This window comes from Ictidomys tridecemlineatus, chromosome 12 (genome assembly GCF_052094955.1).
Source record: "Ictidomys tridecemlineatus isolate mIctTri1 chromosome 12, mIctTri1.hap1, whole genome shotgun sequence".
NCBI classification, from domain to species: domain Eukaryota; kingdom Metazoa; phylum Chordata; class Mammalia; order Rodentia; family Sciuridae; genus Ictidomys; species Ictidomys tridecemlineatus.
Window position 1 is genome coordinate 59,606,066 of NC_135488.1, and position 12,548 is coordinate 59,618,613.

Consider the following 12,548-nt stretch of genomic DNA (forward strand, 5'->3'; position numbering starts at 1 on the left):
CCCAGATGGTTGCCCACAAGCAGCTCCAGGCTTTCGATCAGTTTAGCTAACCAAGTTGAAAAGAGCATTTCTTTAGTTCTAAGTAAGGTCACCTCACATTGGTCTGGTTCAGATCATGTGATCAACCCTAAGCCAATCCCCATCTAGTTATCCTTTGTTGGATCTTGTGTTCACTCCTAGAGCTGGAATTGGGTGGGCCTCATCTGAACATGTGGTTTGAATAACAGTGGTTCACCACTACATTGCTTGAAAAAGTTGTTTTGACAGTTTTAAAGTATCATTGACATCAATGAAGAAAATTGAAAAATTAACAAATTATCCCCAATCATACTAACCATAACTTTTTAGGAACCAAGCAGAAAGTGTGTCCACTAACAGTAGCCCAAAGGAGAAATGATGAGGGCTGGTACATAGGAGTCACTCAATATCAGAATGAATGAGTATATTTATAAAGAGCAAATATTGGTCCAATCCATACAGGTACAACATTAGAGATATTGATTATATAGGCCAGAGTGCAGTGGTAAAAAGTTGATGAATCCTTCAGGGCAGCACTAGATCACATGCTGCAATTCAGCTCCCGAAAGGACTTGGTTGTATTTTGGCTTTGACTTGTCTGACAGTGCTCCATATCCAGGCAGGCTTGCTGACCCATTGCCTCAGCTTACAGGACTCCTATGGTGTGTGGATCCAACCTGTGCCTCTGCTGGGCAGTGTCTAGCAGCATCTTAAACCCAGACCTTTCCTACCTCATCCGCAATATCCAGTCAGACTGTTTATTCCACTCACCTCCCAAATGTCTCAGTTCACTCCACCCATCCCTCTTGCCACTTAATTAGTGGCAGGCCCCTCATTTCTCACCTGGACACTGCAGTAGCCTGGGACCTTCTGTCCTTGTCTCCAATTTCAGCCCCTTACATTCCACCCTTCCTCACAGAAGCCAAGGTGATCTTTCTAAAATGCAAATCAGAAAATGCGTCCCTTGTTTACATCCTTCCATGAGAGGGACCCTGGAGAGAAACCCGAGCTCCTCAGGTCAGAAGCCTGCCCCGCTGCAGCGATGGGGAGCGGGATAGGAGAAGTTCCACCAGGGCACCACGGTGAGGAAAGGACGTACCGCGCTCCCAGAGCTGGTGTTGCTGGCTGCGGAGGAAGGGGATTTTGACCTGGCCAAGCCTCTGTCTTGGACCAGGACAAAAGAGGCCAGAGGAGCGCGGTGCTGGCGAGACCAAGTCGGGGGCCCGAGCTGGGCGGGCGCCGAAGTTCTGGGCACCGACTCCCCGCGGCCGGGGCGGGGTCGGGCAGACTCGCGGCCTCCGGGCGGCAGGGGGCAGCCTCGCCCACAGCGACAGGTTTCGGCCCTGGCTCTGCATCTCTCGGGAGGAACGGCGATCTCGGGCTGCGGGCCGCGGCGGCCCGGCATGGCGGCGTGGAGCCCCGCCGCGGCAGCGCCTCTGCTCCGCGGGAGCCGCGGGGTGAGCGGGCCGGGTCGGGGCTGTTCTCCCCGGGCGGAGCTTCGGGGGGACATGGCCGGCCGCCATCGGGGCTCTAAGAAGGGCTCCCGGGGGCGCGGGCAGTGCCGGAGGCTGAGCTCTCTTTCTCTCATTTTGTTCGTTCATCCGTTCACTCCACGGCCCTGGGCGCGCGGAGGAGTGTGGGGCCCTGCCTGGCGCGATCTGCTGCAGCTTCGGCACTGGGTGGAGGTCGGAGTTCAGGGGGACAGACACATAAACAGTTGTGTACACCCGGAAGAGAAATGTTGATTCGCGAAGCGGAGGGCAGTTGCCTCGTCCGGGGTCCCGGCGTGGGTGCCAGGCGCTGCGAAGAAGGGTGGTCTGGGCCCTGGGAACTTCGGCCGAGCCTCTGACCTTGACCCTCCAAACTCCGCAGCCCCGGGCAGAAAGCCCTGTAGAGGGCACTCCACTCGTGCCCTTCCAATCCTTTCTGCCCCTTCTTGACTATCTACTTCTCTTCCCTTTGGGATTGATCCTGCCTCCTTGGTGCATGCAGAGGTGTTCTACCAGCCGGCTACTGTCAGCTTGGGTAGTGATCCACTGGGGACTTCGTCAGTCCTTTTAAGGTGCTGCCCATAGGTGTGCTAAGGTGATAGATAGCTTCTTCCCAAGGATTCTGCAGCGCTAACCACCCTTCCACTTACTGGTTGCCCATTCTGCTTGCCATCTGGTTACCCTCTGCCTTTCCCTCCACCAATATTCTGTCTCCCAAAGCACCTCCACCCCTGCCCCTGCAATCTCACCCAACCTCAAACATCCACTTTTTTAGCACACAGACCTAATTCCAGATTCTTCTCCCGACCTGCATTTCAACTGCCTGCCAGACTTTCTTTGCCTGTGCCCAGTGGGCATTGCCCCTAATCTGCTCAAAATTCATTCATCCATCAGGGCTTCTGAGAACCAGCACCGGGCTTCACTGCAGGCTGCTATTTCAGGACAGTTGCTTTCTTGGACTTTAAGAGCAATTGGTGAGAGAGTCCCATTTGCACAGCTGAGATTCTATGACAGGACCCTACTCTGGGCCATCAGGAAAGGACAGTGAAGAAGTGGTACCTTCAGCACCAGCACTCGCTAATAATCCTGGGGTTTTGCCTGCCTTCCACAGCCAATCAGAGACCAGCTCAGTGATTCTCCTTCCTGGTGTCTCCCTAGACTAGCTGTACAAGTCACAGTTTTCTGCTGCTTACTTTAGTACCAAGAGCCTAGGTCACATGTGGGGTTACATAGCCTAAGAAGACCAAAATCTCTAGCCTGGCACTCAGCCTGCCATGGTCTATTTTCAGCCTCTGCTCAGCATGTGTGGGGTCCAGCCCCAATGGCTGCCAACCTGTTTTTCTGCTGCTTCCCTCCTAAGGTTTGAGACGTGTTCCTTCTCAAGCACTGGCTTCCTCTGGTAACCATCTGTGAAATGGGGGTGGGGGATTGTTGACAATCATGAATAACCCAAAACTATTCCTTCTTCAGGACATTTAATACAACATCTGTCTCTTCTCTCTAGTGAGAGTTAGTACATGGTATAAAGGGGAGCTGCCAGTAGGTTGTGAAGTTACCTTCCCTTGGGGAGGGTGCAGCCTGCTAATCAGACCTCAAAAGTGAATGGGATTTGGCCCCATTCTGCAGGGCAGTAGATGGGCAATGCCACAGTAACCTGGCAGGGCAGGTCTGAGGCAGGTTCCCTGGCCTTTCCCCTGATTCTGATTTTTTTTTTTTTTTTTGTACCCGGGATTGAACTCAGGGGCACTAAACCACTGGGCCAATCCCAGCCTTATTTTTTATATTTTATTGGAGACAAGGTCTCACTGAGTTGCTTAGGACCTCACTAAGTTTCTTTTTTCTTTTTTTTTTTTTTTAAAGAGAGAGGAGAGAGAGAGAGAGAGAGAATTTTTAATATTTATTTTTTAGTTCTCGGCGGACACAACATCTTTGTTGGTATGTGGTGCTGAGGGTCGAACCCGGGCCGCATGCATGCCAGGCGAGGGAGCTACCGCTTGAGCCACATCCCCAGCCCGCTCACTAAGTTTCTGAGGCTGGCTTTTAACTCACAGTCCTCCTGCCTCAGCCTCCTGAGCCACTGGGATTACAGCCTGGCTCTGAATCTTACTAACAGAGCCAGCCTTGGGCACATTACTTAGTGTCTCAGTGTCCTTGACTATAAAACTCATCATAATAGTGTCTCTCTGTCAAAAGGTAAACGTCTTTTGGATTAGGTCTCAGGCCTTGTCAGAGTAAATTATTTATGATTTACCTTTGCTCCCACCCCAAAAGTTCTGTTTTGTGTCCTTAGAAGCTAAATGGCCACTTGATAGCACATATTCCCTCTGACATAACTCATAGCTGAGCAGTGAGGATCAGGGGCCTGTCTTATAGGGGAATGGCAATAGCCCTGGGGGCAGTACTGTCTTGCTCTGCCATGAGCCTTTTCTCTTCTATGGCAGTTTCCTTTTCACTGTGTCCACCGGATGTTTGCATCCCAGACTGAAGGGGAGCTCAAAGTGACTCAGATTCTCAAAGAAAAGTTTCCTCGAGCTACAGCTATCAAAGTCACTGACATTTCAGGTAAGGCTTTCTCTTCATTCCCACAGAACTTTGATGAGATTTTAGCCTGTGGAGAGGCAGACAGCAAGGTGCTAGGGAGGGAACTTGGTGTCATACCAGTGGCTTCTCAATATATGTTGCTTTGGGACAGAAGGAACTTGGCCTCTCCTACCTGATGGAGTTTTGGGGAGGTGGAAGTTTCAGAAATGTAAGAGGGGAAACTGTGAGGGGAGGGCCTTGCTGGGAGGACTCAAAACTGTGAGGGGAGGGCCTTGCTGGGAGGACTCATGATAAGCCTGGCCTATCATGAGTGAGATCCCTCTCAGTCACTCCAGAGCTTGGGTCCAGAGTTTCTCATTTCACTAGAGGTAGGCCTTATTCTGATTCCCCCACATTCTCCTGACATTCTGGAATGTCAAAGCTCCAACTGCCTTACTTTCCTCAGGATACAAGCTCAGAAAGGCCAAAGGATCTTTCCAGGCCCTTGAAGAGAGGAGGCAGTAGAAGCAAGGCAAAACCAGGACTCTCTGCTAAGCTCAGTTACTAGCCCAGCCAGGCCCACCCTTTCTCAGGCAGCCTCTGATACTCAGAAGTTCAGGCTGACTGTATGTTAGGAGCATGCTGGGGACACAGCTTCTGCACCCACAAGATGGGGAAGACAGGCCCTTTATCCAGACACACACATGGGCAGCCAGATAGGCTTGTATCTCCACACCCAGACTTAACCACTGCGTTGCCACAAGAGCTCACCAACAGCATTTACATGGATTCTGAAAAAGTTCTAGGAAGCTGAAGATCTGTCAGAATGATATGTCAGGGGACAGCTCTGCAGGGTCGCCAAGCAGTGCTGAGACCTTGATGTCACCAGGCCTTTACCTGTCCCAGGCCCAGGGCAGAGCTGAAACTTTTCCCTCAGTTTGGCGCTGCCCAGCCCTGGATGGAGTTCTAAAAGGTGTTGTGATATTATGGTGTACATATTTTGGTTTTTGACCATAATTCCTGGCTTATAACCCCTTTCCCCAAAGCAGGCCAGAGATATTAGAATTTCTCTTTCCCAAGACATTTCATGGAAACTAGTTTTCTCCCACCTTTTTTTCTTGGAGCTGGCCATAAGGAATTCTCTGGTGATTATACCGCTTTTTCAGAAGGAGTCCTGCCCTGTGTTTACAAGGAAGAAATGCTACACAGAGAGGCCAGGAGGGGTCTGAATAGATAGCTTGCTGGGTTTCCCCACCCAGTATATTAGCAGTTGTGCCTTTGCAATGAAGTCTCCAGAAAAATATCAAAGGACAGGATTCAGAGCTTCTGGGTAGCTGAACACATGGAGGTTCCTGGAGGTCAGAGCTCTGGACAGGCTATGGGAGCTCTGTGCCCCTTCTCCCATACCTCACCTTTGCATCTCTTCCTCTGTATTCTTTGTATTATCCTTTATAATAAAACCAGTAAACCTAATGTTCCCCTGGGTTCTGTAAGCTTTTTACACAAATTGTACCCTAGAAGGGGGTTGTGGGAACCCTGATTTACAATGGGTCAGTCTGAAGCACCGGTGAAACAACCTAAGGCTTGTGATTGGCATTTGCATCCAGGTAAGTGGGGTCACACTGAGTTGGATTAGAGATATTCAGCTGATGTGTGCTGCTATAGGATGGCTTGCTTGCCAGTGGAGAGAAATTTCCCCACCTGTGAGGTCACGGGCAGGTCTGTTGTGAGTGAGTAATGGGAGAAACTGAGTTTGAGTGGGTTTTTCATTCTTAGTCATTGAGTCCAGGAGCCTGAGTGTAACCAAAATGTGGATTCCTTGAGCACATGACATGAGAAGCAAAACAAAACCTGTTGAGTAGATTGTGCTTCTCAGATGGTGGCCTGGTGTTCCCAGTGCAGGGGACATTCTCCTGTGCGTTGCTTTGTGTTAGTGCAGCTTGGCCAGAGCTGGCAGGGCCCACCTGCCTTAGGGCTTCACTGTAGCTCCAGGTCCAGGTCCAGCATATTCACTGTGCCCCTGGTTCTCTCCTGCTTCTTTGCTCCTTTCTTTTCTTTTGGATGGGATCACAAATATAGCCTTTAAACCAAATTTAGTGTATTTTTTTTCATTTTTAAAAATACAGATTGCAGATCCTTTGGAATGAGGAATACTGAAATTTAGTCCTTCCCACTCTCTGCCGTGGCATTTGTTGTCCTACTAAAAGAAAATACTCTATATTCCTTAAGTTTAACGTGCTTTGTGCCTTATCTTTTCTGCCCACAAGTAATAATCTTGGGTAGCACAGTGGCCTTCCAAAAGAAAGAGCACATTTGGGTTGAGGCAAACTGGAAGAAGCCTGCCAGGAGGTGTATGTGGTCAGATCAGAAGCCATGATCTTTTTTCTACCTGTCTTAGCAACATTCCTAGATGCCAAATAATAATACTTAGACCTTCTTTGGGTTGTATCGTACTTCCAGGACACATGGGACTATGGCTGTCACACTTAATCAAAACACTTTTGACTTGTGTTTATTTTAGGAGGCTGCGGGGCAATGTATGAAATTAAAATCGAATCAGAAGAATTTAAGGAGAAGAGAACTGTCCAGCAGCACCAGATGGTTAATCAGGTCAGTGGAGGTACCAATGATCCTTTGCCACTGGCCTTCAGCACCTGGGAGATGTGGGCAGAGCATCATGGTTTTCACTGGCAGTCCTAGGAAAGAATATTTCAAATTTCACAATTGCACAAACAGGACTGGAGACCTGAGAAAAATGAGATTGTGGGCAAATATGGATTTTTATTCAAAATTGGAAACAAGCCACCCAATTGTTATTTTGTAGTTCCTTGTCTAGTGAATAGTGTTTGTAAGCAGGCACAGTGCTAAAGGATAAGTGTTTTTGTAGATTTGGGCTTTTTTTTTTTTTTTTTTCCTCCCTTTAGCCTTTAGGCCTACTTTACAGGTGGATGAATACATGTACAGCATGATTGAGAATGGCTCTAGCTGCCCCAACCCAGTGACAGAACATTTGGGCCCTGGAACTTCATGTTCAAACAACCCTAGTTTGCTAGGGTCCATTTATGCTTGGTTTAATTTGAACTTATACCAGCTTTGGCCCTAGGGCCTGTGTCTGTAACTCACCCCCTTCAGCAGGTGGTTTTTGTTTTGTTTTGTTTTGACATCATTCTGGAAGGTTTTGCACATTATGAACTAGTTTAATTTTTGAAAAGCACAGCTATGGTCCCAAGAGTCTGAAGCGGCCCCTCGTACATTGCATTGCGTTCAGGTGTTCTGCACTGCCATTTGAAGACACCCTGCTTTTCTGCACACATCATCCAGCAGCCTGCTGCCTACTCATCTATTCTTTCTGTATCTGTATATTTGCCCAGATAAGACCTCCTGCCTAGACTGCCCTTCCCCTCTTGCACCTGGCTCAAATGCTCTCCCCCTCCCTCCCTGGCAGGCCATGAAAGCCCCTCCACCCTTCGACTCCCTCTGTCAGCTACCAGTGTTTTCTGCCTTGTGTCCTAGATACTTATGCCCCTGCCATTTATCCCTTGGAACCTGGGAACCCTTTGTGGGTGGTTCCGTCTTTTAATTTCTCACAGCACATAGTCCTACAGCCCTAAGGTGTGCTGGTGGCTGTGCTGTTGCTGACAGCAACATTCTTCCATGGGTCAGAGTCCAGATAGAATACAGGGGAGGGAAGATGGGGTGGCTCAGCTTATCCTGATCTGGTGGAATTTCGGTTTTATTCTCAAAATTATGTGGTTGCCTGATGTAACCTACTCCTCAAGTGCCACAAATGCCACAGCACATGGTTAGGGCCCTGATGAAGGAATCTAATTATACCAGGTGGGCAGTGTCTAGATGGTTAAGTTTGAGGATATTAGCTTTGATAGAGTCACATGGGAGGGACAAAATGAAACCTCTTTAAATAGCAGGTCAGTTGACCTGTAGGGGTCTGAGCTGGGGCCTGGAGTTGCCCTGCTTCAAGCAGGTATTAGCACCCATCTAGGAGGAGATGAACCTGGGAATGACCAGCCTCTTTTGCCCAAGGTCAAGCTTCCCAAGCACATTGTTTTGTCTTCAAAAGTGGAGTGAGAGTGGGCTAGGAGCCTCATCCAGCACACAGGATGTCAGAGTGGGGCCCTGGCAGGCCTGGGTCAGGGTAAAGCTTTCCTTCTGGATCTTTTCTGGCCATCCTCACACCTAGTAATGTTCATCTTGGTGACCCAGGATCCAATTCTTGGTCCAGAAGTCCCTTGCTGTGGTAAATAGCTGTTGCCCCCTCCCTCCTGTGGCCTCTTTCCTGTCTGCTGCCTGATGGCCCTCCCCTGAGGGCACCTCTGCTCATGTTTCCCCTTTTGCTCAGTGTTCTTCCTGACCTGGGATTGCCCACCCTCGGGGGATCTGCCTCAGTCTTTTCCCCTGTCCCTGCTCTTGCCTGTTCTACTCCAGGCTGTCCAGCTCTAGGGCTGCCTCCTCCTGGGGCCCCTTCTCACCCACTTGAAAACCAGTGTGCAGGAGCACCCCCTAAGGACACCTGTAATGGGGCTGCCAGGCTTGCGGCCTCCCAGGGCCATTGCTGCCAGCCTGGAATCTGATTTTGTTGCTTTCTGTTTTGTGAACTTTTACCTTTATCGTTCTTCCACACCTTCTCCTCTGAGTCCCCAGCTCCCAGAAAAATGTGGTGGACATAGCAGAGCTCGGAAATGCTTATCCAAGGGCTGGGGCTGGGGCTCAGTGATAGAGCACTTGCCTGGCATGTGTGACACACTGAGTTCAATCCTCAGCACCACATAAAAAAAATGAAATAAAGATATTGTGTCTACCTTAAGAAAAAAGAATATGTTTCTCCAAGCTCTGTCTTCTCGCCATGCACTTTGGCCAGGTTACCTCTCCCCCTAGGGCCTCAGCTTCCTTCCTCTCCTGTAAAGTGACTCAGGTGATCTCAAAGGCCCTCTAGCTGTGGCATATGATATGTGTGATACTATGGGGGGTGTTGGGAGCCTTCAAGGAGCCACACAGAATGCAGGGAGAAGGTGTTAGGAGAGAGAAGTGTGGAGACCTGAGGTGGCAAAGCCCAGAAGTTTTCTCAGTCCAGGACCGTCAGCTGAGCCGTGATTGGGCCCTCATCCAGCCAGCGAGGCCCAGGAGTGTCCTTAGCTTGCAGAAGGCAAATGGTCCCATGTGCTGTGCACTCTTCACCTAGCTGCCATATGAATCTATAAAAGAGGGGAATTTGTGGCATTTGTGTGGTTTTAAAGAATAGCTGCTTATGGTTTGAAATAGCAAACAGAAACAGCTCTAAAGTTCATTAGGGGACAAGTTGAAAAGTTATAATACATCTGTATCATGGAACATGATGCCAAGGCAAAGAATGACACTTTATGCTATGGAAAGGTCTCCAAGGTAGATGGTTAGGGAAAAGCAAAGTATAGAACAGTTTGTTTGAAATGTTAGCATTTGTGGTTTTGAAAGGCAGTGGTGTGGAATATACATTCATGTTTTTATGCATTTTACCCCTGCAAATATAAATATTGTGAAATAAACTGCTGTTTACAATAGCAGTTTCCTGTTTGGGATGGGAGATGAAGGACAGGTGTGGAAGGGAGGCCTTACCATATACCTTCTGGTTTTTCAGCTATGGTATTTTTTGTTTGTTTGTTTGTTTTTGTTTTGTTTTCAGATTGAGTCTCACTATGCTGCCTAGGCTGATCTGGGATTCCTGAGCACAAGTGATCCTCCTGCCTCAATCTCCCAAATCCTGGGACACTAGGCCCGTGACACTATGCTCAGCTTAGATATTATTGATTAAAAAAATTATAAAGGAAAAAATTTCTTAGACAAAATGTGCAAAGTCTACTTCAAATATATAAAGATATGCTTAATTGATGGCAAGTACATAAAATGTTGATGTTCTTTTACTTATTCAGGCACTAAAAGAAGAAATCAAAAGCATGCACGGACTGCGGATCTTTACCTCTGTCCCCAAGCACTGACCACACCCTGACTGCACAGATGCTGCTGCCTGAAGCCCTGGGTGAATTTCACTGTTGGCATTCTTCCCAAGGAATTTGCCAAAAACTTTATTGATTTTTGGTCACAGACATTTCTATATTATAATTATAGAAGAGATGTTATCTATTTAGATGTTAATTAAAGGCCACAGATACCTGACACTTTGGGAGGGTTGTGACTAATGCTTAAAGTTCATTTATTTCAGGAGTATGTTCCCTTTGTCCAGAGTGGTCATCTTTGGACAGTTCTGTCCTGCCACTAAAACAGAATGAGCGCCATCTTTTTGTCTGGTGAAGAGGTTTTCTTAGAGCTGGTGGTATGGGCTCAGTGATAGAGCATTTCCCTAGCATGCATGAGGCCTTAGGTTCCAACCTCAGCACTGTGAAAAAAACAAAAAGTTCTGGTTTCTTTCCCTTTATGAAACTGCTCAGTTCCCTTAATCATATCAAAAGGAAGAAAAGGTCCTTTGCTTTGGCTCTTCCTTCATTACGCTTGCCTTTCCCTCCAAACTTCTTCCAAGAATTACCTTGGACCCTTTTTATACTCTGGAGCAGACCTAAGGATTGAGTCTGCATCCTCTCCTGTGTTTAAAGATCCCCCACAGTCTGCCTGGAGCAGGGGGTGGGGCTGGGCCTTATCAGACTCCTTTGCAACTTAGCCACAGGCCATCTTGACTCAACTTCCAGTCGACAGACCTGCCCTGGATTTCTCAGCAAAAGACACTAAGAAGCAGGGATATGGGACATGAATTCCAGCTGCTGTGGCTGCAACATCTGGTGTTCTGGGTGGTGGCTGCATAGTCAGTGTTATATAGGCTGCTGTCTCTGAGCCCACAACAGTAGCCTCAGTATCTGGGTCTGTAGCACAGGTTGGGCTTCAGCTGCACAGACTGCCTTATTCCTACCTGTTTTCAGAAGCTGGCTTTCCAGTGTTCTCAGAAATCCTGTGACTTTTCCTATATCCTTGCACTAGATTCTTCCCTGATCACAGAAGTCAGTCATTGGCTGATGCTGGTAGCTGAGAGCCCTGGTGAGTTCACCGGCCCTTTGCAATGTGGCTCCTGCCCTCCATCCCTACCTTTCTACTGTTCAACTTCCTCAGAGGTGACCACATCTACTGCCTCTCTCAGTCCTCAGCTCCCTGGTCACCCTGCTGGTGGAAAGTTGACATCTATTCCTTCCTCAAACTCCTTTTTGTATTTCATAGGTCCCACCACCAGAGAAGTCAGTGGTCATTGTCCGTTCTGCAGGTGCCTCCCTAAGAAACAAGGGGATGTAGGTAGAGCATCCTTAGGCTCCAGGTTTTTTGGACAGCACAAATTTCAAACACTGTTCACATACCATCTCCCAATATTGTGGTTTAAAAATATTCTCTTGTCTACACCGTGGGGGTGGGAGGAATTGATATCCTGCTAGGGCAAAACTGCCTTTGACGTGGAATGGTCACTCAATTCTATCAGTGCTGAGAAGATGGGGCAAAACTAAGAAAACTGTGTCCGAGGGCCCAAGCCATCTCTGAAAGGGTTAGATAGCAGGAAACATCTAAGACCATAGTCCCAGAGGCTAGCCAGATGGTAATGATCAGCGAGGATGGAGAAGCCACAAAATTAGACCTGTCAGTTACTTGTATGGAACCTAATTGTCCTCCTTTTAAGGGTGGGCTCCACATATTGATCTGCTCCTAAAGAGTAGAATACAGGGTAAGTGACGTGCAATTTTACAAAGTCCTAGAAGGCACTGTGACTTTCCTCTAAGTACCTTGTTGTGAGGACACATGAGCAACCTGTGGAGAGGACCATGTGGTGAGAAACTGAGGCCTCTCACCAAGAGCCAACCTAATAGACTTACAAACAGCCAGCCAGGAACAGGCCTTTACCAAGAAAAGAGCCATCTTGGAAGTGGATCCTTTGGCCACTGTCAGAAGACTGCAGCAGGAGCCAGAACCACCCAACTGAGCCATGCCCCACTTCTTAACCAAACTGTGAGATATAAATGTTTGTTTTAAAGCACTATGTTTTACATCAATAAAGAATGTATTTGCACATTAATGAAGCATCTCATTGATGGAAGGGTTGAAGGGCCAAACTGCCTTTTAGATAGGGGCACATCTAAATATCAGAAGCAAAAATGCCACTGACACTCTTCTTCATCATTTGTTTCAAGATCTACAGATTTTTTTTTTTTTTTTTTTTTTTGGTACTGGGGATTGAACCCAGGGGTGATTAACCACTGAGCCATATCCCCAGCCCTTTTAATACCGGGATCACAGATGTGTGCCACCATGCCCAGTCTGCAAATCAGCTTTATTGTCTCTCATTCTAGATTGGTGTCCACTATATCACTTAACCACCAGGAACTCTTAATTTTAACATCTTAATGTTCAGGACATGAAAAGGGCATATTCTCCTTTCAAGTTCCAGGGAAAGCCTCTCTGATTGGTGCTCCTGAATCCAGAGCCACCTGGACTGATGAGCTGAGGGCCAGGAGTCTTGTAAAACTGCAACCTCTGACTGGA

At 48.0% G+C, this 12,548-nt stretch overlaps 2 protein-coding genes across 3 annotated transcripts in view; one reads left to right on the top strand and one right to left on the bottom strand.

The window, feature by feature from the left end:
• The window catches only part of LOC144369334 (uncharacterized), a 7,245-nt gene extending 5,822 nt beyond the window's left edge, over positions 1-1,423 (bottom strand). Inside the window, exons 1-2 of one of the 2 annotated variants that reach the window (XM_078028992.1) lie at positions 1,118-1,423; positions 862-954 (exon numbers count right to left, since the gene is read on the bottom strand). In XM_078028992.1, coding sequence (XP_077885118.1) covers positions 907-954; positions 1,118-1,423 — 354 coding nt within the window. In that variant the 3' untranslated portion in view covers positions 862-906. Of the gene's footprint in view, positions 1-427; positions 955-1,117 lie in introns of those variants that run through there. The other variant, XM_078028991.1, reaches the window with a different exon arrangement.
• Bola3 (bolA family member 3) lies at positions 1,350-12,081 on the top strand. The gene is made up of 4 exons (XM_078028993.1): positions 1,350-1,475; positions 3,950-4,070; positions 6,550-6,638; positions 9,950-12,081. The coding sequence occupies exons 1-4, from the start codon at positions 1,422-1,424 to the stop codon at positions 10,013-10,015; spliced, it is 330 nt and encodes a 109-aa protein (XP_077885119.1). The 5' UTR covers positions 1,350-1,421; the 3' UTR covers positions 10,016-12,081.
• The last annotated feature ends 467 nt before the right edge of the window (positions 12,082-12,548 follow it).